The 25,467-nt window shown below is 45.8% G+C and overlaps 1 protein-coding gene across 2 annotated transcripts in view; it reads left to right on the forward strand.

Moving 5' to 3' along the window:
• The window catches only part of CLIC4 (chloride intracellular channel 4), a 60,531-nt gene that overhangs the window by 11,966 nt on the left and 23,098 nt on the right, over positions 1-25,467 (forward strand). For both annotated transcript variants that reach the window (XM_029080788.2, XM_029080787.1), the window contains exon 2: positions 15,694-15,803. In XM_029080788.2, the coding sequence (XP_028936621.1) occupies positions 15,694-15,803 (110 nt within the window). The remainder of the gene's footprint in view (positions 1-15,693; positions 15,804-25,467) is intronic.

Consider the following 25,467-nt stretch of genomic DNA (forward strand, 5'->3'; position numbering starts at 1 on the left):
TTCAGCCCACCATTAGCAATAGATATATGCGATCAGCCAGGTCGGTCGGAAGCAGCGTGGCTTAGTGGATAGAGCATGGGCATGGGAGTCAGAAGGACCTGCATTCTAATCCTGGCTCTGCCACATATCTGCTATGTGACCTTGGGCAAGTCACTTAACTTCTCTGGGCCTGTTACCTCATACGTAAAATGGAAATTATGAGTGTGAGCCCCATGTGGGTCAGGGACTGTGTCCAACCTGATTAACTTGTATTTACCCCAGTGCTTAGAACAGTGCTTGGCATATAGTAAGCACTTAACAAGTACCATTATTATTAGTCTTGGTTTTGTTGCCGTAATAATCATTATGGTATTTAAGTGCATACTCTGCGCCAAGCCCTACACCAAGCACTGGGGGGAGGATCCAAGATAATCAGGTGGCTCACAGACCTTGTCCCCCATAGGGTTCAACAGTCTAAGAGGGAGGGAGAATGGTTGTTGAATCCCCACTGTACAGATGAGGAAACTGAGGCCTGGAGAAATTGGGACTTGCCCAATGTCTTGCAGCAGGCTAGTGGCCAAAGCTGGGATTAAAACCGAAGTCCTCTGACTTCCAGGCCGGTGCTCTTTCCGCTCGCCCACCCCCATTAGGTAAAAGCAAGTTCGAACTTTGCCCCTGCCGACCAGATCACTGGAGTTTTTTCTCTGCCAGCACTTTCTGAACATGTAGGTAGCTCAAGCCAAGAAAGTTTGCAGTTCACAAACCCGGGTACTGGGGGAGCTGATTTTTTAGCATGAACATTGAAAGCCCATTTATGGATTTGAGGAGGTCATAATATCAGGATTTTGAATTTTTTTTAAATGGTATTTGTTAAGAATTTACTATATGCCTGGCACTGTTGTAAGAGCTGGGGTAGCTACATGCTAATCAAGTTGGACACAGTCTCTGTCCCACATGGGTCTCACAGTCTTAATCCCCATTTTACAGATGAGGCAACTGAGCTCACACAGCAGACAAGTGGCAGAGCTAAGATTAGAACCCGGGTCCTTCTGACTCCCAGGCCCGGGCTCTATTAGGACACGCTGCGTCTCGGTTCTGAAACTTTGTGGCCGGCCCAAGATCCTGCCACATTGTGACGGAAAAGTCCTTAATCATCCACACCTCCATTATGAGCATCCCCAAGAAGAAATCAGGGAGGAGGGGTAACCTGAGAGGGAAGCTGATTTTTCTCTCCCTCCCCCTTTCCCACTGTTTTTCCCCTTCCCCATTTTCCCTTCCCTCCCCAAGTCCTTGGGCTCACTAGTGGCAGGGCCCAAATTTGATTTCCCGAGACTGTAAACTCCTTGTGGGCAGGGGACGTGTCTGCCAACTCTGTTGTATTGGACAATGCTTTGCACACAAAAGTGCTCAGTAAATACCAGTGATTGACTGAACACTTAATCCAGGGTTCCAGCCACTGTCCATTTCAGCCCCAGGGGTTGAATCTACACTCATTGTAGCTCATTGGGTCCTTTGCCTTGAATAGTTAGAGTATGAATGGAGGGAGGATTGAGAAGATCTTTTAAATAGTAGTAGGAAGTGACATGGTCTAGTGGATAGTGCACAGGCCTGGGAGTCAGGAGGACGTGGTTTCTAAACCTGGCTCCTCCGCTTGTCTGCTCTGAGACCTAGGGCAAGTCACTTCACTTCTCTGTGCCACAGTTAATCTGGAAAATGGGGATGAAGACTGTGAGCCCCTTGTGGGACATGGACTGTGTCCAACCTGATTAAGCTTATATCTACCTCAGTGCTTAGAACAGTGGTGAGGCATAATTAGCATTTAACAAATACCAAGGGGAAAAAAAAGTTGCACTAATGAAGGCTATAAACTTGTTATGGGCAAGGAACGTGCCAGCTTATTCTGTTGTATTGTAAGCTCCCAAGCACTTATTATTATGTTGGTATTTGTTAAGCGCTTACTATGTGCAGAGCACTGTTCTAAGCGCTGGGGTAGACACAGGGGAATCAGGTTGTCCCACGCGGGGCTCACAGTCTTCACCCCCATTTTACAGATGAGGGAACTGAGGCACAGAGAAGTTAAGTGACTTGCCCACAGTCACACAGCTGACAAGTGGCAGAGCTGGGATTCGAACTCATGACCTCCGACTCCAAAGCCCGGGCTCTTTCCACTGAACCACACTGCTTCTCTAATACAATTCACTTAATGCAATGCTCTGCACATAGTAAGCTCTCAATAAATATGACTGACATAGAAATCCATGTTTTATTCAGCCCTTCAGGGTAAAATACACTTAGCCTAAGTATAAACGGATTTCCATCGATTTAGGCCTCTATAAGCAACTGGTGCCAATGTTTAGAAGGTTGGTGGCCTGGTACTTGTCTTTCTCCTCTTTTCTCACTGCCTTCTGTGACTCCCTTGCACTTGAATCTGCTCCCTTCGTTCACCCCCACCCCTGCCCCACAGCACTTAAGTTCACATAAATTATTTATTTATGTTGATGTCTGTCTCCTCCTCTAGTTTGTAAGCTCTTTGTGGGCAGGGAATGTGTCTGTTGTTGTGTTATACTCTACCAAGTGCTTGGTACACAGTTTTGCACCAAATCCTCAATAAATGATTGATTTCTTATTACTCTCTGCTTATTCTCCCCCAAACTCTGGGTTTGTCTCCCTGGGCACGCTTTAATTTGTTTGCATATGTGAAAAATTAAAAGTTTTTTCTTTCAAAAGTTTGTGAATTCATGAGCCTCTGAATTTAGCTAAAGGAAAATTGACTTGAAAATTCCATTACTTGACTCAGTGTGGAAGTTTGGTTAATTAGTGTTTTGTAAAGACCCTTTAGCGACCTTTAGTAAATGTGTTGTAACTAGTCTCTGATTTGGGTGATAGATCTGGATTTTAGGTCCTGCTTTTTTGTGTGTGCGCGTGCGCACGCTGTAGATGATTTCAGGTAGTTGAGGAGAAGCTAAAAATCTAAACCGAACACTCTATTAAAGCCTGCTTTCTCTGCATGGTTTTCCAGTGAAGCCCACACTTAATCCTTGCATTGTTGATAGACAAAGGGCAAGGAAGTTTCTTTTTGGGGAGGAAGGAAATGGCTGTCAGTTTAGTACTTTAAATATCCTTATAAGGAATAAACTAAATATAGGAGGGTAATCCAGGAGTGAAGTCACATCTGAAATTTTCTTAAGCAGAGCTAATGAGATCAGCTAGTTCCTTTGGATTGGGTTCAGATTTTTTTTTTCCCCTGTGTTTTTGGCTTGAGTAAAACATTACGAAACTGACTTTAGTCTGCCAGGCTACGCCTCTGTCTGTCTCAGTGTCTCTGTCTGTGTCTCTGTCTCTCTCAAACTTCTTTTACCTAGAAACAACTTTCTTTTTAAAGTTAACAAGCCTAGATTTGCTGCTCTCGATGATGTAAAATGAAAAATGCCTCTATGAACATTTTCTATGTAGAACAGTTTCTATGCATGTGACTATTGTGACTGTAAACAGAATTCACCCCGAATTTTGAATCCATTTGGTACCTTTTTTGCAGTTAGTGTTGTTTTGGAGTAATTCTAAAGTCAAACTTTTTCATTCTTGAGTTCTTTTAGGCAAAGCCTGTTGTATGAACTCTTCTGCGTTTCTTTGTCGTATTTCCTCGGCTTCATATAATTTCCAAGCTCTAAGTCTGATCCCAGCGTGGATTTCAGAAGCCCAAATGGAAATGGGAATAAGTTTCTTTTCTTGTGGTTGGATGAACTGCTGACTGGATTTGGGGATTTGTTTGGAGCAAAGAGAAGGAGTAAGTGTCTTGCATTAAGGCCAAAGCACATGTTGTACTCTAAACTTCTGGGGGGAAAAAAAAGGCCAAAAAGCAGACCTGCTTACAATAGCAGTTCCACTTAGGCTGCCTTCCTTAAGATCTTTCTGCAGGTTTGCCAAAAAAAGGTTAACTCCTTGTCACTGAGACTATATTAAAGGACATATGGCACATCTTATCTGAAAACAGTGGGAGAAATGGATGGTGTGTTTATTTAATTTAATTTTTGTTGTTGACTAAAACTCACCTCTAAGGGAGTTATGTAGTTAAGTTGATAGGGTGAGAGACAGTGTCCATAAGTTACAGCACTGGAAGAAAGAAGAGTAGAATTTTGTATTTCAGAGTTCTGTAACTTTGCTTTTAGAGATGGTCGCTCAATCGGACATTTCCACCTCTGGCATGCTTGAAGACTTTGTGCTGATTCTAACATCACCTTATATTTGTACTCATGAATAGGAACATAAACATCTGGGTGCCTCCTTTTCTCATTTGCAATGGGGAGAGTAGAGGAAAATGCGCATGGGAGCTGCCAAGTGAGGCAGAAGGACCTGGGTTCTAATTCCAGCTCTGCCCGGTGTCTACTGGGTGACCTTGGGCAAGTCACTTCACTTCTCTGGGCCTCATTTCTCTCATCTGAAAAATGGGGATTAAGAGTGCAAGTCCCATGAGGGCAGGGACTTTACCCGATTAAATTTTATTTACCCCAGGGTTTAGAACAGTGCTTGGCACATAGTAACTGCTTAACGAGTACCATTATATATATAATTCTTCCACAGAAAGGAGAGAATGTAGATGTGGTGAAAGTGAATGTGATATTTGTCCCCAAGCAGCTTGTGGTCTGCAATGAAGATGGGGGAAATTTGGCCTTTAAAAAACGTTCATTTCTCCCACTGGCCTCTCTATACAGCAGAGAATAAGACACTTTCCAAATGGCATAATTTGAGACTGCTGAGTGAATGCGATTGTTTCAGAAGTCACGATGTATTTATTGTCCAGCTCGGATTCCATTTATTTGCATACAAAAGCCGTATTGTGGCTTGGTGGTCAGTCAGAGGGGAAGGGGGATGAGGGTGAGGGGCGAGTAAAACCATCTCTCAGTTGCAGATCTCAAAGCTGCTGTTCTTCTAATTAGAACCAACCGATCCTGGAACAAATCTAGCTGAGGTGCAGAACTATTTCCATTCTTTCAGTACCTCTTGGCCTCAACAACTCTCCTTAACTCCAACCCAGCCTGCACATTTCACTCCTTTAATGCCAGCCTTCTCGCTGTGCTTCCATCTCATCTGTCTCACCACCGACCCCTCACCCATGCCCTGGAACATCCTCCCTTGTCAATTCTGACAGAGAATGACTCTTCTTCCTCCCTCCCTTCAAAGCCTTATTGAAGGCCCATCTCCTCCAAGAGGCCTTCCCTGACTAAGCCCTCCTTTCCTTTTCTCTCTCTCCCTTCTGCATCACCCTGACTTGCTCCCTTTGTTCTTCAATCCCCACAGAATTTATGTGCATATCTGTAATTTATTTATATTACTGTCTTTCTCCCCCACCCCCTAAATTATAAGCTTCTTATGGGCAGGGAATGTGTGGCTCAGTGAAAAGAGCGTGGGCTTCGGAATCAGAGGTCATGGGTTCGACTCCCGGCTCTGCCACTTGTCAGCTGTGTGACTGTGGGCAAGTCACTTAACTTCTCTGTGCCTCAATTACCTCATCTGTAAAATGGGGATTATCTGTGAGCCTCATGTGGGACAAACTGATTACCCTGTATCTGCCCCAGCGCTTAGAACAGTGCTCTGCACATAGTAAGCGCTTAACAAATACCAACATTATTACTCTCCCAAGCTACACGCTAAGCACCCAATAAATACAACTGAATGAATGAATCAAAAGTGTGAATTCTTTGGCTAGGAGAAAACCACTGTGTTTCCTTTGTTATTTGGCTACCTAATAGGTTAGGCAGTTACAGTAGTGTTTACTTGAAAGGAAGATGCTGCAGTCTTTAAAAAAGTAGGTCAATTGTCATTATTGAGCACTTACCATGGGCAGAGCACTGTACTGAGCAGGGAGAGTAGAGTATAGCAGAGTCAGTAGATACCTTCCATGCTGATAAGGACTTTGCAGTCTAGAGGGGATCAGATCTATTCCTGTCTTAATGTCTGGGGTTGGTGTATGATTATTTTTTTAACATGGGTGTCCAGAAACTCCATATTCCAGTCAGAGGTTGTCCAGCTAAGGAAAATCGATGAGATGCAAGAAAGATACAGGATCAGTTCTCAAATCCGGGAAAGGCCATTTGAGTGCTTATTTCTGCACATTCCATTTACCCATGTGTTCCTAACTGACATTTAGGCTGGGAATTTTCCTAGGGAAGTATTCAGAGAAGATACTAAATCACTTCTGGAAAGGGTTAAGTTGGACAGAGTGATGAGGGAAGTTGGAATTCAATCCACCCTAGTATCAGCTTACAAGTGATGCCCCTTGAGGCTGGGGATGTGGGGGAGGGAGCGGCGGCTGTCCCCCCCCCTTAATGTTGGTCACAGTGGTACTGAACATGCAGGATTTCCAGGTCCTGTTCTCACAAGAGCACTTTTGCAGTGGCTTGTGTTTTTGTCACTTTTCTTCTCCCCTTGCCTCCTCTTTACCAATTTTCCAAAAAACTGGTCTGCAAGCAGCCTACGCTTACTCTAGAGAAAACCTATGGGTGGGTGGAATTTATTGAGGAGTTCTCACTTGCTTGCCTACTGTTTGCTTATTCTGTGGAGATAAACAGGGAGAGCTCTGGCCAGGGGCAAATGTATTATCTTTGGGGCAGAAGAATCTAGGGAATGAAGTTTGGACAACCAAGCCACGAGACCACATGGAGGATTGGACCTACATCCAGATGAATGAAATGGAATGGAAAGGAAGACTTCAAACTTCATCTTGCCTCAGCTAGATGAATGTGAACAGAGCCCTGGCCTGGGAGTCAGAAGGACCTGGGTTCTAATTCCAGTTCCGCCACTTGTTGGCTACGTGACCTTGGGCAAGTCACTTCACTTCTCCGGACCTCAGTTTCCTCATCTGGAGATGAAGACCATGAGCCCCATGTCGGACATGGACTGTGCCCAATGTGATTTGTTTGTACTGATTCCAGCGCTTAGTGAGCGCTTAACAAATACCACTATTATTATCTTGCTCAGGCCCCAGCTCACTGATTTCTGGCAGCTGGTTCCCCCTGAAGACCACTTGCTGTAAACATTTTTTTTCTCCTTTGGCATTCTTGGGGCTGGCGATCTTTCCCGGCCCTCCCAATTAATCAGTGGTATCAGTTGAGTGCTCACTGTGGGCCGAGCACTGTACTAGGTGCCTGGGAGAGTATGGTACAGGAGAATTGGTAGACATGTACCCTGTCCAAGAGGAGCTTACAGTCTAGAGGTGGAAGTGGCCATTCCATTTACCTTTCTTTTTCCCCTACAGCATGGGAAGTCTTCATCTCAAGTATTGCGTGTTTGTAAATGTGTGTTCACTTGTCTCCTCATAGACTCTAAGCTTTTTGAGGGCAGGGTCCGCATCTTTTAGTCAGTCGTATTTACTGAATGTTTACAGTGTGCAGAGCGCTCTACTAAGCACTTGGGAGAGGGTAATATAACAGACACATTCCCTACCCACAGGGATCTTACAGCTTTGTTCTTTAGTGTAAATTTCCAAGCACCTACTCTAGAACACAATGGGTGTGGAAGATGAAGTAATCAGCCTTCTTCCAAGAGGGCATTTACCGGCTCGCAAGGCAAGCTTTGAGACTTTCTTTAGACCCATTGATACCTGGGGTGGGCAGAGACAAGATTGAACAAGTTGGAGGTAGGTTAAGTGGGATGGTTTTGCATAAGATCACTCCTTTTTCTTTCCCTCCCCTGAAGAAGCCAGACCCTGGTGGCCATTTTGTCTGCTGAGGGAAAAAGACAGAGAGGAAAGTGTTCCTCCTCCTAATGTCAGATGCTTAATGAGTCTGGAAGTATTCCAGGGAGTCTGCTTCTGTTGTCAGTTACGAGCCTGCCAGTGTTTATAGATGGATGATCATCTGCCCCCCATAACAAATCCGGGACATATTGGGTGACTCTTATCTGTCAGTTATTCGGTCAGAGATATTTGTTGAGTGCTGCCTGTATAGGCTTCTTTACTGAGCCCTGAGAATAGAATAGAATAGAGTCGGTAAACACAACCCCTGCCTTCGAGGAGCTTACCAGTTTGTGGGGAGATGAAAGTTGAAATAAATTACGGATAGGGGAAACCGCAGAACTCACTGCACTGGCCCGAAGCTTAGATTTCACTTCTAGGGATTTTCCTTATTAAAACTGTTTTTCAAGGGGTGTGTTCCTAGAGTGGGGTGGCATACATCTTGCATATTGCTAAAGAACATTTTATCAACAATAATGGTATTTGTGGTATTGGTCAGTCAGTCATATCTGTTGGCATTGTGTGCAGAACACTGTACAAAACGCTTGGGAGAGTACAACGCAACATATAACAGACACATTCCCTGCCCACAGCTAGTTTACAGCCCAGGTAGGGAGACAGACATTCTTATAAGTAAATTATGGATATGGATATAAATGCTGTGAAGCTGGGTGTGGTGAAGCTCTTTGTGTCAAGCACAGTACTAAACTCTGGTGGTAGATTCAATGCGATTAGATGGGTCCCTATACTAGGTGAGGTTCACATTCAAAGGGGAAAATATTTTCAAGATTAAGGAATCGAGGCCCAGAGAAGTAAAGTGGCTTGCCCAAGGTTACACAGCAGGCAAGTGGCAGAGCCAGGATTAAAACTCAGGTCCTCTGCCTCTCAGGCCTGTGCTCTATCCACTAGGTTAAACAACTTCTCCAACCTTTTAATTCCCCCAGCAGGAGTGGTCTCATCTGTGTTGTTAACCCCCGGGCTTGCCCTTCCAAGTTCTCGAGCTTTGTCTGCTAGCCCATCCAGAGAGTCATCGGTCAAGACTGGATCTTTCTAGGTGGCGGTTTGGGTCGAGGATTCTGTCACTGGTCCTGTCAGGTGCTGCTCAGATCACCGACCTCAAACTACAAAGTCCAAACAGCATTGGGAGGAACAAATAATGAACTGTAATCAAATCCAAGTCCCCAGACTTGCTGTGTTTTTTTGTCCCTTCTTTGACGCATTTTTTAAAAATGATATTTATGCACTTACTATGTGCCAGACATGTACTAAGCACAGGGGTCGATACCAGCGTGGCTCAGTGGAAAGAGCATGGGCTTTGGAGTCAGGGCTCATGAGTTCGAATCCCAGCTCTGCCACTTGTCGGCTGTGTGACTCTGGGCAAGTCACTTAACTTCTCTGTGCCTCAGTTCCCTCATCTGTAAAATGGGGATTAAGACTGTGAGCCCCACGTGGGACAACCTGATTCCCCTATGTCTACCCCAGCGCTTAGAACAGTGCTCGGCACATAGTAAGCGCTTAACAAATACCAACATTATTATTATTATTATTAAGTTGGACACAGTCCCTGTCGCACATGGGGCTCACAGTCTTAATCCCCATTTTACAAGTGAGGTAACTGAATCCCAGAGAAGCAAAGTGACTTGCCTAAGGTCTCAGAGCAGACAAGTGGCAGAGCTGGGATTAGAACCCAGGACCTTCTGACTCCCAAGCCCATGCTGTATCCACTAGGCCATGCTGCTTCTCTAGGATTCTGGACTTTAGGTTCCAGACCAAAAGGTTTGCCTGGCCAGAAGCTTGATTTGATTTTTTTTCCTTTAAACAGGCTGGCTTGGTCTTGCTTGTTTGAAAGTCAGCAGGGGATCACGCCTTCCGTGACCAGCCAAACCTTGCCCTGTTCACTGATTTACAAAGAGCCAAGTCCAAATGGTTTCATGAAGAGCTCTGTGTTAATGAGGCGGGAATTAGAATCCATGCCCTCTCCTCAAAAAACTCCAGTGGTTACCCATCCACCACCATATCAAACAAAAACTCTTCACCTTTGGCTCTAAAGAACTCCATCATCTTGTACCTCCTACCTCACCTCGCTTTTCTTCTTCTACACCCCAGTTCACACACTTCGTTCCTCTAGTGCTAACCTTCTCACTGTCTCCATCTCGTCTATCTTGCCATTGACCGACCCCTAGCCCTTGTCCTGCCTCTGGCATGGAACGTGCTCCCTCCTCTCTCCCAGTAGACGCTCAATAAATATTATTTATGGATATCAGCGGGGTCTTTGTAGTTCTATGGCTTCCTAGGATGGACTAAGAGTATGGCGTGTAAGGCCCTGTATTTTCCAATTTGGAAGTTTGGGGCTCAGGTTACATTTTTCTCTTTCATTCAGTCTTGTTTATTGAGCTCCGACTGTGTGCAGAGCACTGTACTAAGCGCTTGGGGGAGTACAGTGTAACAATAAACAGACCCGTTCCCTGCCCACAATGAGCTTACAGTCCTGTGTTGTGCTTGGACTGTGAAGGACTTGATTTTTTTTGTTTTTCAACTTCATGTCGAAACACCTTTAATAGCTATTTTATATAGCTCTTTTCTTTAGACAGTCCCCCTGGGTAAATCTGTTCGCAAACAGTGCTGCATTTGATTCTCATCCCTAATTCTCCGCTCGCCTAAAAAAGAAAAAAAGGAATAAAATTCAGCTTGCCCTTCTGGATCTCTTAACTATATCCACCTGAAAGAAGGACTGAAGTTAACTTTTCCAAGCGAACAATCCTTTAACCTGTCCTAAGTAAAACATTAAAAGTCACATTCAACTAAACATTAAATGGGAAGCAGCTTGGTTTAGTAGATAGAGCACAGGACTGGGAGTCAGAAGATTCTGGGTTCCAATCCTGACTCCTGCTATGTAACCTTGGGCCAGTCACTTAAATTCCCTGTGCCTCAGTTCCCTCACCTGTAAAATGGGGATTAAGACTGAGCGGCATGTGAGACAGGGACAGTGTCCAATCTGATTAGCTTGTATCTACCCCAGTTTGTATTCACCCCAGAGCATAGTAGAGTGCCTGGCACATGGTAAGCGCTTGGCAAATACCATTAAAAGAAAGTTAAGGCTCCTAAGAGGCATCAACCTGGCAGCCTTCTTTTCCTTTCGCCAGACACTGTCATAAGCACTCGGGAGAGGACAACAGAGCAGTTGGTAGGCAAGTTCACAGCCCATAACGAGCTTACAGTCATGTACTAGAAAGTGTGTAGGGCAGTTTTTTTTTCAGTTTCAGGAAGTACAGAGCACAAAGGTTATTACAATATTAATAATAATTGTGGAATTTAAGTGCTTACTATGTAGCAGGCACTATACTAAGCGCTGGGGTAGATACAAGGTAAATAGGTTGGACACAGTCCCTGCCCCACATTGGGCTCACAGTCTTAATCCCCCCCCCCTTTTTTTTTTTAAACAGATGAGGGAACTGAGGCATAGAAAAGTGAAGCGACTTGCCCAAAGTCACACAGCAGGCACATGGCGGAGCAGAATTAGAACCCAGGTCCTTCTGACTCCCAGGCCTGTGCTCTATCCAAGCTGCTTCTCTAGCGTGGCCTAATGAATACAGCACTAGGTTGGCAGGGGTGGCGTCCCCCTCCATTTTTATTTTTTATTTATTTGAACTGCTGGATGTCATGAATTTAAAGTTTGTGGCGGGCCACTGCCCTCCCAATTATTACAAGAGCCGTACAACCACATTCACCGCTGGAGGGGCTAAGGGCCTTGTGCTTGAGGTTAATGACCATTACTTTGGTCGTGAGAAGTGGAGGGGAAAAGGGGCACGTATTCAGGATAACGTTCTGTACCGTTCTGAAGGAGAAGTTGGAAAAGAGTGGTTGACTTGAGAGGAAATCTGACTTTCTCCCCTTTCCCCCATCCACAAAGGCTCATGAGAATTTTGTTACGCCCGAACCTGAGAGCTCACCTCCTCCAGGAGGCCTTCCCAGTCTGAGCCCTCCCTTTCCCTCTGCCCCTCCTCCTCTCTCCATTCCCCCTACTCCCTCCCTCTGCTCTACCCCCTTCCCACTACTTAATAGTGTATTTGTATATATTATTTATTACTCTATTTTATTAATAATGTGTCTATATCTTTGATTCTATTTATTTATTTTGATGGTATTGATGCCTGACTACTTGTTTTGCTGTCTCCCCCTTTTAGACTGTGAGCCTGTCGTTGGGCAGGGATTGTCTCTATTTGTTGCCAAATTGACCATTCCAAGTGCTTTGGACAGTGCTGTGCACACAGTAAGCACTCAATAAATACGATTAAATGAACGATTGAATGCAGGCCTGATGGGCCAGAGTGGGGTGTGGCAGAGGGGGACAATGGGAGATTTTGAGAAAGTGCAATTTATCTTGTTGCAAACTCCATTAATCTGGCAACTCCAGAGAAGCAGGGGTCATATTTTTGCAATTCCCCAAAGTCCAGGACTGAACAGTGTTCTCTGAAAAATCAACACAAGATAAATTCTGCTGATGGTGAACTAGGACATGGGTCAGTTTCTTTTTTTCCAATGGTTTCTACAGGTAAATGCCGTATTTACATGCCCCACTTTCCCAAAACCATTTGGTTACATTAAACCATGCCAGAGCACACAATCAAGTTTGCAGGTCCTATAAGAATTAAATCTAGCACTGAGGGGAGAAAGGGAAGTGTAAGCTAAGGGCCTTGGAGAGTTTGTCTTTCCTATGCTCACTCTTCCAAGTGCTATGCGCTAGAGGCATTCAGTGGCTTAACTCCTCCTCCCTTCATGTCTACATAACTCCCCATCCCCCAGCCCAGCCCATCTCTTCTGCAGTGTTGCATTCTTTCTTTTTCTTCTCCTCCCGCAGTGTGTGCTGCTATTACCGCTTGCATTTATGTGGTACCAAAAATGATCTTTGATTTCCTTCTCAAAAATTGGGGTGGGGCAATTATGTGGTGGAGACAATTATTCCAATAAATACAGTAGTTAGGTATCCTGGCTGGTTAGACTGAAGCATAGTGAACAGCAGGCCAGCCATTAGCTAATCACACTGATAGATTCCTTTTACAGTGCCTCATTTTCCCCCAAGAGCCCAGCCTGCTAGCAGTGATCTGAGTTAAGGTAGTTCTGATGAAATAGGATCAAAACAGATGCAAGGATAGTAGCAGGAGGAGAGAAAATGAATAAATTCTCATTTACGCCCTCATCATGGTTCAGCGTGGTAAGAGTAAAAATATTAAGCCCTCTAGACTGTAAGCTCACTGTGGGCAGGGACTGGGTCTACCAACTCTGTCGTATTGTTATGGTGCTCTCTCCCAAGCGCTTAGTACTGTGTTCCACACACAGGAAGCGCTCAGTAAGTCTGGTTGTTTGAAGTCCACGAAGTCACGTGCTTCCGGTTGGCCGTGGAGCCCGTCCGATGACACCTGTTGCCATCCTCGGGTTTCTGGGTGGCTTGTCGTGCTGCTTGAACCCCGAGTTTGGTCCTCGGGCCGGGGAGGAGGAAGGCTGTGAGCCAGAGGTCGGAGACTGTGGGAGAGTTGAGAATGAGGAATGGTGAGGAGGTGAACTTGGGAGGAACCTGGGGAAGAAAAGAAGAAGGCGAATGAGAGGGAGACTCTGGGAGAGGAAGGCTGAGGGTGAGGGAGATAGTGCTAGTTGAATGGTTTAAAGCCAGAGTTGGGGAGTTTGAGGTGGAGTCTAATAGGTAATCGCTGAAGGTTTATGAGGGATTGAGTCATGCAGTAGAATGCCGGCCTCAGAGTCAGAAGGACCTGGGTTCTAATCCCATCTCTGCCACTTGACTGCTATGTGATCTTGATCAAGACACTTGACTTTTCTGGGCCTAAATTCCCTTAAAATGGGGATTAAGACTGTGAGCCCCATGTGGGACGGGACCGAGTCCAACTTGATTAGCTTGGATTCATTCAATCGTATTTATTGAGGGCTTACTGTGTGCAGAGCACTGTACTAAGTGCTTGGAAAGTACAGTTCGGCAACAGATAGAGACAATACCTACTTAACACCGGGCTTACAGTCTAGAAGGGGGAGGCAGACGACAAAACAAGTAGACAGGCATCAATAACATCAAATTGGATCTACCCCAGCCCTTAATCTAGTGCCTGGCACTTAGTAAGTGCTTAACAAATGCCATTTTTTAAAAAAAAGAAGATTGGGGAAGGTGGGGAGAAGGGTCCAGATGAAGGCACAGAACCTGTGACAGGAAAAGTGCTTCTCTTTAGGCTTACAATGTAATGGAGGAAACTGGTTAACAAAGAATACAAACCTACGCTTAAGCAAATGCAACAGAACAAAGAACAGAAAATGCCCTAGAGAAGGCTCTGTATCAATTGCTGTCCTGTAGGTGATGGTGTAACCAGGGTGTGTAGACTGGGGAGGGAGAATATAATTCAGCGAAAGAATCCTGTAGGAGGGGGACGGATGTAGCAGATTAGTATTATTATTGGCCTGTTAAGTTCTTGGAGATCTTGGAACCCAAGGCACCACCCAAGCTGTAAATTCAGTCTTTACCGGAAGTCACGCCCTTTGGTTAAAGTCTGTCTCTCTAAAATAGTATGCGTTGTGCTATGAAAAAGACCGTTCCACTGTGGTTGTTGGAAATTTCTTACTCACCAGCTAGCCGAGGGGAGACAGCCGCTCCTTTCATTAGGTGGGGAGTTAGAAATATTGGCTGCGATAAAGGATTTCTTTCTTTTGTGACTTTCTGGCTCCCTGTGGGAAAGTGCTTGCATCAGGGAAATGGGGTGTTTACAGGGAATATCAGTCCCGTCCCTTTCCCTCCTCCCCCCCACTGAAATTTGACATCTGTGAATGCCGAGTTTCCCAATCAGAGAGGTTGTAGCAGCAGGAAATCCTCACTCCCATCGGTTCTCACTGAGTATCCTCTGGGGAGCAGTGTGGCCTAGTGGAAAGAGCCTGCTACTGGGAGTCAGAGGACCTGGGTTTTAACCCAGCAATGCCACTTGCCTACTGTGTGACCTTGGGTAAGTCACTTTTCTGGGCCTCAGTTCCCTCATCTGCTAAATGGGGATTCAGTACCTGTTCTCCCTCCTATTTAGACCGCGAGCCCCATGTGGGACCTGATTATCTCGTGTCTACCCCAACGCTTAGTACGGGGCTTAGCCCATAGCGCTTAACACATATCATTTAACTTGTCTGTGCCTCAGTTTCCTCATCTATAAAATGCCTGTTTTCCCCATTACTTAAACTGTGACCCCCCCCCCCCCATGAAACAGAGGCTGTGTCTGACCTGATAAACTTGTATCCATCCCAGTGCTTGGCACACAGTAAGAGCTTAACAAATACCATAATAAATACTATGCCCAGAGCCTTGCTAAAGTGATGGAGAAGAGTCACCTCCCACCTCTTCATGGAAAGCTCCTTGGTGACTTTGAATTCCTTTCTTTATGCAAGAAGAGATGTGAAACAATTGGGTGGATCAGAAAATGTTAAAAAGAACTTGGCCCCTGTCTTTAGGCAAACAGATGTCTACATCCTATCCCTCTCCCTAATCTTTTTTTCCAACCATTTCTTCTCTGTGGGGAAAGGAAGCAAACAAAAACCCATTTTCACTCCTTACTTGCTGTGTGGGTTTTTGGGTTTTTTAAATGGTATTTGTTGACTGCTTCCTATGTGCCAGGCACTGTACTAAGCCCTGGGATAAATAGAAGCTAATCAGGTTGGTTACAGTTCAAGTCCCGTGTGGGGCTCACAGTCTTAGTCCCCGTTTTACAGATGAGGTAACTGAGGCACAGAGGAGGGGAAAGGACTTGCCCAAGGTCACACTGCAGACATGTGGCAGATGTACAGCTAGAACCATGATCCTTCTGACTTCCAGGCCCATGCTCTAGCTAGTAGGCCACTATATTGCTCCCCTGCTCCAGTTGTCTTTTGCTGAAAGCTTGTTCAAAGCCCAACAAGTGATTTATTTTCCACATCTTTCCCTCTTAACGTTGACCTTTTCTCTTTCTCAGGCTGGCAGTGATGGTGAAAGCATAGGAAACTGTCCCTTCTCACAGAGACTCTTCATGATTCTTTGGCTGAAAGGAGTGGTGTTTAGTGTTACAACTGTTGACTTGAAAAGGTAAGGTATATTTAAAGTTCTTAAAGGGTTCATTCTGCTGGAATTTATCATGTGATTTTTAAATTTTTTGTAAGCACGGTTTGGTTCTTCTCTCTCCCCTGGCCCCTCCACCCCCATGGTCTGCATGTACTTTTGTCAAGAACAATCCAGCTGACTAGTGAGTCAGTTGGATTTATTGAGCACTTACTGTGTACAAAGCGCTGTACTAAGTGCATGGGTAAGTATAATATAACAGTAAACAGACACATTCCCTGCCCACAGTGAGCTTACGGTCTAGAGGAAATATTCACCAATCTGACAGGGAATCCAGTCCTGGTTTCCCACGTGACAGTTGGGGATATTAAGCACCAGCGAGGAGTGCCCAGTCAAGCAGTCAGTGATATTTACTGAGTGCTTAAATTGTGCAGGGCACTGTAGACACATTCCCTGCCCACAAGGAGCTTGAAGCCTATAGGAAGAAAGCAATTTGAACACATTCCCCATGCCACAAGGAGTTCACCATCCATTAGGGAGGGAGAATAGTTATTGAACCCCCATTTTGCAGACGAGGAAACTTAAGCACATAGATGTTAAGTGGCCTGCTCAAGGTCACACCGCAGGCAAGTGGCAGAGCCAGGATGAGAATCCAAGACCTCTGACCCCCAGCCTCGTGCTCTTTTCACTGGGCCACGTCATCTTTTTAGGCAGTTCTCAGATCCAGACTGCACGAAGACTGTGGCTTCGACCAATCATTCAGTCACTGAATGAATGGCCAGCATTGCCTTCTAGGTTTCCTTATGAATTTTAGAGAAGCTGAACCTTAGTCTGAAGGCAATGAAAGGAAACCTGCAAACTTTCCAATGAAAACCTGGAGGCATAGTGAAAATACTTTCTTGGCAGGAGCTTCTCTAGCCCCTTTGGTGTATGTGTGTGTGTCTCTCTCACAGGCTGGCTTTGTAGAAATTCAGACCTATGTAACAAGGTCTTCTATGAGCTGAGGTTCAAGTCACTCCCTCAGGGCCTTTCCATACGTAAGTGCTAAGTACAGTGTTTCGCACATAAGTACAGTGTTTCGCACATAAGTACAGTGTTTCGCACACAGTTAACATTCAATAATTACGATTGAATGAATGAATACTGGCTTTTCCAGTTGAGTGCTGGAATTAGTGGAACTCTAGTCAGTCAGCCATCGAATTTATGGAACGCTTTCTGTGTGCAGAGCACTGTACTTCAAGTTTGGGAGAGTACAGTAGAACAGACAGTGCTCTGCACAGAGTAAGCACTCAATAAATACGATTGAATGAACACATTCCCTGCGCAGAGTGAGCATATGTTCTAGAGGGGGAGACATAAATGAATATATGTAAATAAATGACAGATTTATTCAGTTGTATGTATTGAGCACTTACTGTGTGCAGAGCACTGTACTATGGACATAAGTACTGTGGATCTGGGCAGGGGGATGAATATAGGGAGCAAGTCAGGGAGATGCAGAAGGGAGAGGGAGAAGAAAAAACTCCAAGCCCCCAAAATCTGCTGGAATCCAGTGGGGTTGTAGGAAAGCACTGTACATGTATTATTTTTCCTCAACCTGAAAGGTCTTCAAAACTCTAAGCTCCTTGTGGCCGGTAAGCTAATCAGGTTGGACACATCCATGTCCCACATGGGATACATGGTCTTAATCCCCATTTTTCAGAAGAGGGAACTGAGGTACAGAGAAATGAAGTGAGCTGCCTAAGGTCACACAGTAGACACGTGGCAGAGTCGGGATTAGAACCTAGGTCCTTCTGACTCCCAGGCCCGTGCTCTATCCACTAGACCACACTGCTTCCCTGCCCACAGTGAGCTTACAGTGGAGGGGAGATTAACCGCACGGTTATCCATCGCTTCCTGCCTCTTCTCTCCAAGTTCTGCAGATACAGGTTGGAAGGCTCCCAAGCACCACAAAGGAAATTTCCCCTTCTCTTGTCTAAAAATAGACCAGGCCGCCAGGCACACCCCCTGACCGTATCCTAAAATAACCCAATTTCTCCCATCCCTTTTTTGGTTGGAGCAAGTAAGCCCAACCTTATCCCAAACAGCTCTCAACACAGTCCCAAACTGGGAACGGGTGGTGTGATATCCGGCCGAGAGTGACCACCATCCGTGCCTCCGGAAAGAGGACACGATTCCCAAGGGCTTTGGAATTCAGTTTCTCTTCTTCGTTCTTCTCTCTGGGAAACCTTGGTGTGAGCCTGGTATGAATGAGCATTGATGTAGCATTCTGAGGACCTAGGTGGATGCAAAGCTATAAAAATAATATTTGTCAAGCACTGTACTAAGCACTGGAATAGATACAAGAGAATCAGGTCCCACATGAGGCTCACAGTCTATGTAGGAGAGAGAACAGGTTTTGAATCCTCATTTTGCAGATGAGAGAACTGAGGCACCGAGTGACTGACCCAAGGTCACACAGCAGATGTGGCGGAGTCAAAATTTGAACCGAGGTCCTTTGACTTCCAGGCCTGTTCTCTATTAGGACAAGCTTCTTCTCACAGCTCTCTACTCCAAATAATTATCATTATCGAGGATACTGAGGAAAGAAGAGCCTCTGTTTTCCCTCTCCTTCCTCAATTTCTTGGCTTTAGAAATGTGACCCCCCCCCAATCTTTCCAGACATCCTTAAAATACCTTAACACAAAATGGCCTCTTAGAGAAATGGCCCCCACCAGAGTCAGCCTCGAATAAGACACACAATTCACGATGTCAGAGATTTAGAGTTACTTCAGGGAAACAACACATCTTGTGTGTGGCATAAAATACCTTTCATAAAATATCCAGTTCGAAAAAAACGGATTTGATTTTTAAAAGAGTAATGGCCAAAGGCCCGTAACATTCTCAGGTTTCTTCTGTGTGACGTATAACTCTGCTTTAATTCCTCGGGTTTTGAGCCAAAGCGTGTCGTGAACATTGGCAAAAGGAACCCACCGAGAACAAGTGAACCATACTAAGAGCAATTTAGAAGCCTGCAGTTTTTGACAAAAGGAGGTTGTCGTGCAATACTTTATCCTTAAGAACAAACCACTTTTCAGGTTTGATTGGCACAGCAAGGCAAAGAACCCCAATCTGTGCTAATAAGCATGTTCATAGTCCCGTCTTCCCCCGTGAGGCTTTGAACAGTCATCCCTTAGTGTAACTGCCATGATGGAGCACCTTTCATGCCTTTTGGGGAAGGCATTTCTCCCAAGCGCTTGGTACAGTGCTCTACACACAGTAAGCTCTCAATAAATACGATTGAATGAATGAAAAAGCATAAAAATAAAATCCCAACATAAAAAAAAACCCAGAGAAGCAGCCATGGCTCAATGGATAGAACTCGGGTCTGTGAGTCAGAAGGATGTGAGTTCTAATCCTGGCTCCACCACTTGTCTTCTGGGTGACCTTGGGCAAGTCACTTCACTTCTCTGTGCCTCAGTTATCTCAGGAAAATAGGGATTAAGACTGTGACCTTTAAGTGGGACAGGGACCGGGCTTTTATCTGATGAACTTCTATCTTCTCCAGCTCTTAGCAGAGTGCCTGATACATGGTAAGTGCTTAACAAATACCATTAAAAAAACCCTCAAAACACTAGACAGAAAGATGCCCTTCTCTCATTCCAGTTTGCTTCCTGGGAGAATCTGGCCAAAGCTTGAGCCTACTTTGGCCCGATCTCACAAGGAAAGGATTAATTTGTTTAAATTGGGGGCCCATTTACTGCCCATATGTAATGCCTGTGACCGTCTCTCCCTTTGTGGGTTCTTTTTGATGGAAGCAGGTCTGGGGAAGTCATGAAAAATGTTCTAATTTCCTTTCAATTTCAAGAATTGAATCCTTTTGTTATCCACCAATCACCCTCTAATTTTCTATGTCTTCATTTTGAAGTAAATTGGTCTAGCTTCGAGGCATGTGGATCAGAAAAAAAGTGCTTCCCTTTGGTCCCTTTTGTAAGAAATCCATTCTTGCCCCCCTATTACCAATGATTAAAATTGCTTCTCTCCAGTCACGTTATTTACCACCAAATATGTTCATTCCAAAACACGTGAAGATGTTAGGTTTGTTTGTATGTGGCCATTAGAAGCCTCGTGATAGGAAAGGGCGTATGTGTGTGTGTTTGAAGTGGGGGACTTTTTTAAAAATGATATCTGTTAAGCACTTACTTTGTGCCAGACTCTGTACTAAGTGCTGGGGTAGATATAAGCTAATCAGGCTGGACACAGTCCCTGTCCCACATGGGGTTCACAGTCTTAATCCCCATTTTCCAGATGAGGTAACTGTGGCCCAGAGCAGTGAAGTGATTTACCCATGGTCACCCAGCAGATATGTGGCAGAGCTGTGATTAGAACCCAGGCCCTCCTGTCTTCCAGGCCCGTGCTCTATCCACAAGTCCGCACCACTTTTCTTGTGGTGGAAACGTGGCCTCCCCATCCTTTTCCTCTGTCACCAGAACATCCTCTTCAGATGTAAACATTCTCTGTTCTAAAATGTGAGGCATTCACAATAGCGAGAGCAGGTTCAAGGGGACTGATGTTTGTAGTGATGTGGCTTTTTGTCTAAACACCAACTAGATCTACATTAGACCCGCTCCCTTGCTGGCTTTGGCCATCTCTGTCTTTACAACAGTAGACCTCATTCGGTGGAAGGCTGGCTTTTGAGCTTCCAAGTCTAAAATCTCTCACTTGAAAAGAAGCTCCTACCAACCCCGTTGCATCGTACTCTCCCAAGGGCTTAGCACAGTGCCCTTCACACAGTAAGTGCTCACTAAATAAGATGGATGGATTGACTTTCTGGTGAGTTTCTCTTTCATAACTATGCTCTGATGAGCCAGGCTCTCTGAAATCATCCCAAGCCATAAGAAAGACCCATTTTGCCAGTCTGTTCGTAGTTGTAACCAGGAGCCTGAGTGAAATATGGATGGAGACGAAATGAAGTGGAACATGCCAACCTTTCAGAGGCCATACAGTTCCTTCTCTTCTGGACTCAGGCAGGACAGAGGCTCCATTCTCTCCTCTGTCAGTAGCCCAGTTTATTTGATTTGAACCACATGAGCCACTCGTGAGGGGAGGAGTAAAATTTCAGTCAAATGTAGTTCATAAATGCATTCACCATCACCAAGCTCAAAAACTCCGAGTGACATTCGTCACCCTTTAAACTTCTAATTTTGCAACTTCTGATAACAATCGTTAGAGAAGCAGCATGACTTAGTGGATAGAGCAGGGTCCTGGGAGTCAGAGGGACCTGGTTTTTAACCCCGGCTCTGCCACTTGCCTGTTATGGGACCTAGGGCAGGTCACATCACTTCTCTTGTGCCTCATTTCCTTCATCTGTGAAATGAGGATTAAGACTGTGAGCCCCATGTGGGCCATGGACTGTGTCCAACCTGACTAGCTTTTATCTACCCCTCCTCATTGTACGGTGTCTGGCGCACAGTAAGCGCTTAACCAATACCATTTAAAAAAAGAGGGCGTGGGGAGTGACCTGCTGGTGAGAAGGGGGCAAATTTTTCTTAAACTACTTCAGGCTGCTAGGGCCCCAGGAGCAAATCGAGATTCTAAAAAGAATGAGCTCGAATCAGAATGTCCTGGAAAAGTTAATGTTCCCCTCCAAAAAGAGAAATAACTTATTCTCCTACTGCTAAAGTTGGGCCACAGAATCTTATTGGTGAGTCTCCCAAATCTGGAGATATTGATAAGACTTTGGTTTAGGACCCTCAGTGAGTGACGGGAAGCAGATGAGAGCCCCCAAATCTCTTATGTTGTGGGAGGGGATTGTGTCTACAACTCTTTGGCATTGCCCTCTCTCAAGCGCTCAGTACGGCAAGCACTCAGTAAATACCATTGATTGATTTCAGCAGCCTTTAGCAGGAGTGATCTGCGCTTGGCGCCGGGCTGTGGAAAGGTGGGCTGGGAGTGAGTGGGCATGCGTCTTACACCCATCACCCCACCAGGCAGGGAGAGGAACATGTCTTAGCACCGTCAGGGTGCTGTATACCTGAAGTGAATATCGGCGGTCCAGGCGACCACATCGAGTGACCCCGATCCCCTGGTGTGGAATGAGCCTGGTTCCAAGTTTTAATTTGGATCAGGCTGTAGCCTCTAGCGCCTTCTGATTCTCCCCCTTTTAGATAATTCTCCTTTTTACAAACTTTGTGTCATCTGAAGCGGTTGGAAATTCACCAAACTACACAGGATAGCTCCTTCTGATTCTCCCCCTTTTAGATAATTCTCCTTTTTACAAACTTTGTGTCGTCTGAAGCGGTTGGAAATTCACCAAACCATACAGGATTGAGAATCTGACTTCGACTGGAAGGCAGAACGCTAAGGCAAGAATTCTGCGTTGAAGAACACTTTCTCAATTGTGGACTTACTAGAGTTTTTAGCTTTAAGAAGAATAATACATCAGTGGTGCGAAGTAGAAGTCACTGCTGCTTTATCCCTGAATATTGCTTTCGGTCTGAATAGTAGCTAGTATTTTCTGGTTGTAATGTCCTGGGAACATGAACCTGGAGATCAGGAAACGGGACCTTGCCAAAAGGAGAGAACGAACAGATCTGGCCCACTTCGGCTGATTTATACTCGGACCGTGTAGTTTTTGTCCGGCTCTGTACCCCCACAGAGCCAGTTCTCGAGGCCCTTTAGCTTTGTCAGAGCTGGAAGACCTCTACCACCACAGCTTCCTGCTATTGTCCCAAACTTACCGAGCTAAATTTTAACGGAAGTTAAGCTCCTTAGATTGCTTAAAGCATCAACTGACATCTGTTCAAGTTTGGTCCCCCCGTTTTTTTTTAAAAAAAAAAAGTTTTGTTTTATCAAAAACAAACTTGGAGGGTTTGCACCTCATTGCACCTCATACAAAGGAAAGCTGAAACCGGGCAGGATTTAGAACCAAAGAGGCTCTTATCTCAAGGTTTGATTTCTGCCACAAGATTAAGGAAGATATAAAGATTAGCAAACCAAAGTTGATTCAGAGCCCCGGAAACTAAGCCATTGTCTGTCTGGCTTAGGCTTTCCTATTCAGTTGAAATTCCTTCCAACTCTAACTATGCTCTCAAGTTCCCAGTAGTTTACTGTTTCCTTTGCCAGGTAATTTATGCCTAGTCTCATGAGGGGAGAGCAGGAATAAAGTGTCAAAACTCTCCCCCGCAACTAGATTGTTAGTGTTTTATTCATCTGAATGTCTCTCTCCCCCTCTAGACTGTAAGCTCGTTATGGGCGGAGAACATGTCAGATAATTCTGTTTGTATCATACTCTCCCAAGCGCTTAGTAGAGTGCTCTGCACATAGTAAGTGCTCGATAAATATTATTGATAGAAAAGAATTGTGCTTTGGAATTCCTGGAGCTCATGCAAAAATATTTCACCAGAATGTTGCTCTTCCTGCTGACAGAAGTGTGATTAATGGAGCAAAAATGCTCAGTTTTACCCAGGTTACTTGGCTTTTTTTCATCCCTCAAAGCAAAATTTCTAATAATAAATATGATGGTGTTGAAGAGCTTACTGTGTGTCAAGCACTGTTCTAAGCACAAGCTAATCAGGTTGGACACAGTACCTGTTCATTCATTCATTCATTCAATAGTATTTATTGAGCGCTTATTATGTGCAGAGCACTGTACTAAGCGCTTGGGATGAACAAGTCGGCAACAGATAGAGACAGTCCCTGCCGTTTGACGGGCTTACGGTCTAATCGGGGGAGACGGACAGACGAGAACAATGGCAATAAATAGAGTCTAGGGGAAGAACATCTCGTAAAAACAGTGGCAACTAAATACAATCGAGGTGATGTACAATTCATTAACAAAATAAATAGGGTAATGGAAATATATACAGTTGAGTGGACGAGTACAGTGCTGAGGGGATGGGAAGGGAGAGGGGGAGGAGCAGAGGGAAAGGGGGAAAAGAGGGTTTAGCTGCGGAGAGGTGAAGGGGGGTGGTAGAGGGAGAAGAGGAGCTCGGTCTGGGAAGGCCTCTCGGAGGAGGTGAGTTTTAAGTAGGGTTTTGAAGAGGGGAAGAGAATAAGTTTGGCGGAGGTGAGGAGGGAGGGCGTTCCGGGACCGCGGGAGGACGTGGCCCGGGGGTCGACGGCGGGATAGGCGAGACCGAGGGACGGCGAGGAGGTGGGCAGCGGAGGAGCGGAGCATGCGGGGTGGCCGGTAGAAAGAGAGAAGGGAGGAGAGGTAGGAAGGGGCAAGGTGATGGAGAGCCTCGAAGCCTAGAGTGAGGAGTTTTTGTTTGGAGCGGAGGTCGATAGGCAACCACTGGAGTTGTTTAAGAAAGGGAGTGACATGCCCAGATCGTTTCTGCGGGAAGATGAGCCGGGCAGCGGAGTGAAGGATAGACCGGAGCGGGGCGAGAGAGGAGGAAGGGAGGTCAGAGAGAAGGCCGACACAGTAGTCTAGCCGGGATATAACGAGAGCCCGTAGCGGTAAGGTAGCCGTTTGGGTGGAGAGGAAAGGGCGGATCTTGGCGATATTGTAAAGGTGAAACCAGCAGGTCTCGGTAACGGATAGGATGCGTGGGGTGAACAAGAGAGACGAGTCAAGGATGACACCGAGATCGCGGGCCCGAGAGATGGGAAGGATGGTCGTGCCATCCACAGTGATAAAGAAGTCTGGGAGAGGACCGGGTTTGGGAGGGAAGATGAGGAGCTCAGTCTCGCTCATGTTGAGTTTTAGGTGGCGGGCCGACATCCAGGTGGAGACGTCCCGGAGGCGGGAGGAGATGCGAGCCCGAAGGGAGGGGGAGAGGACAGGGGCGGAGATGTAGATCTGCGTGTCATCTGCGTAGAGATGGTAGTCGAAGCCGTGAGAGCGAATGAGTTCACCGAGGGAATGAGTGTAAATGGAGAACAGAAGAGGGCCAAGAACTGACCCTTGAGGAACTCCAACAGTTAAAGGACGGGAGGGGGAGGAGGCACCATCGAAGAAGACCGAGAATGACCGGCCAGAGAGGTAAGAGGAGAACCGGGAGAGGACGGAGTCCGTGAAGCCAAGGTGAGATAAGGTATGGAGGAGGAGGGGATGGTCGACAGTGTTAAAGGCAGCAGAGAGGTCAAGGAGGATCAGAATGGAGTAGGAGCCATTGGATTTGGCAAGAAGGAGGTCACGGGTGACCTTAGAGAGAGCAGTCTCGGTAGAGTGGAGGGGACGGATGCCAGATCGGAGGGGGTCTAGGAGAGAATAGGAGTTAAGGAATTCTAAGCATCGATTGTAGACGACTCGTTCTAGGATTTTGGAAAGGAAGGGTAGTAGGGAGATAGGGCGATAACTGGAGGGGGAAGTGGGGTCAAGAGCGGGATTTTTTAGGATGGGGGAGACGTGGGCATGTTTGAAGGCAGCGGGGAAGGAGCCATTGGAGATTGAGTGGTTAAAAATAGAAGTTAAGGAAGGAAGGAGGGCAGGGGCGATGGTTTTAATAAGGTGAGAGGGAATGGGGTCCGAGGCGCAGGTGGAGGGGGTGCCACTTGCGAGGAGGGAGGAGATCTCCTCTGAGGATACTGCAGGGAAGGATGGATACCTGTTCCATGTAGGCCTCACAGTCTTAATCCCCATTTTACAGATGTGGTAACTGAGGCCCAGAGAAGGGAAGTGATGTTCCCAAGGTGACACAGCAGACAAATGCCGGAGCTGGGATTAAGAACTCAGGGTCTTCTGACTCCCAGGCCTGGGCTCTGT

This window comes from Ornithorhynchus anatinus, chromosome 16 (genome assembly GCF_004115215.2).
Source record: "Ornithorhynchus anatinus isolate Pmale09 chromosome 16, mOrnAna1.pri.v4, whole genome shotgun sequence".
Lineage (NCBI taxonomy): Eukaryota > Metazoa > Chordata > Mammalia > Monotremata > Ornithorhynchidae > Ornithorhynchus > Ornithorhynchus anatinus.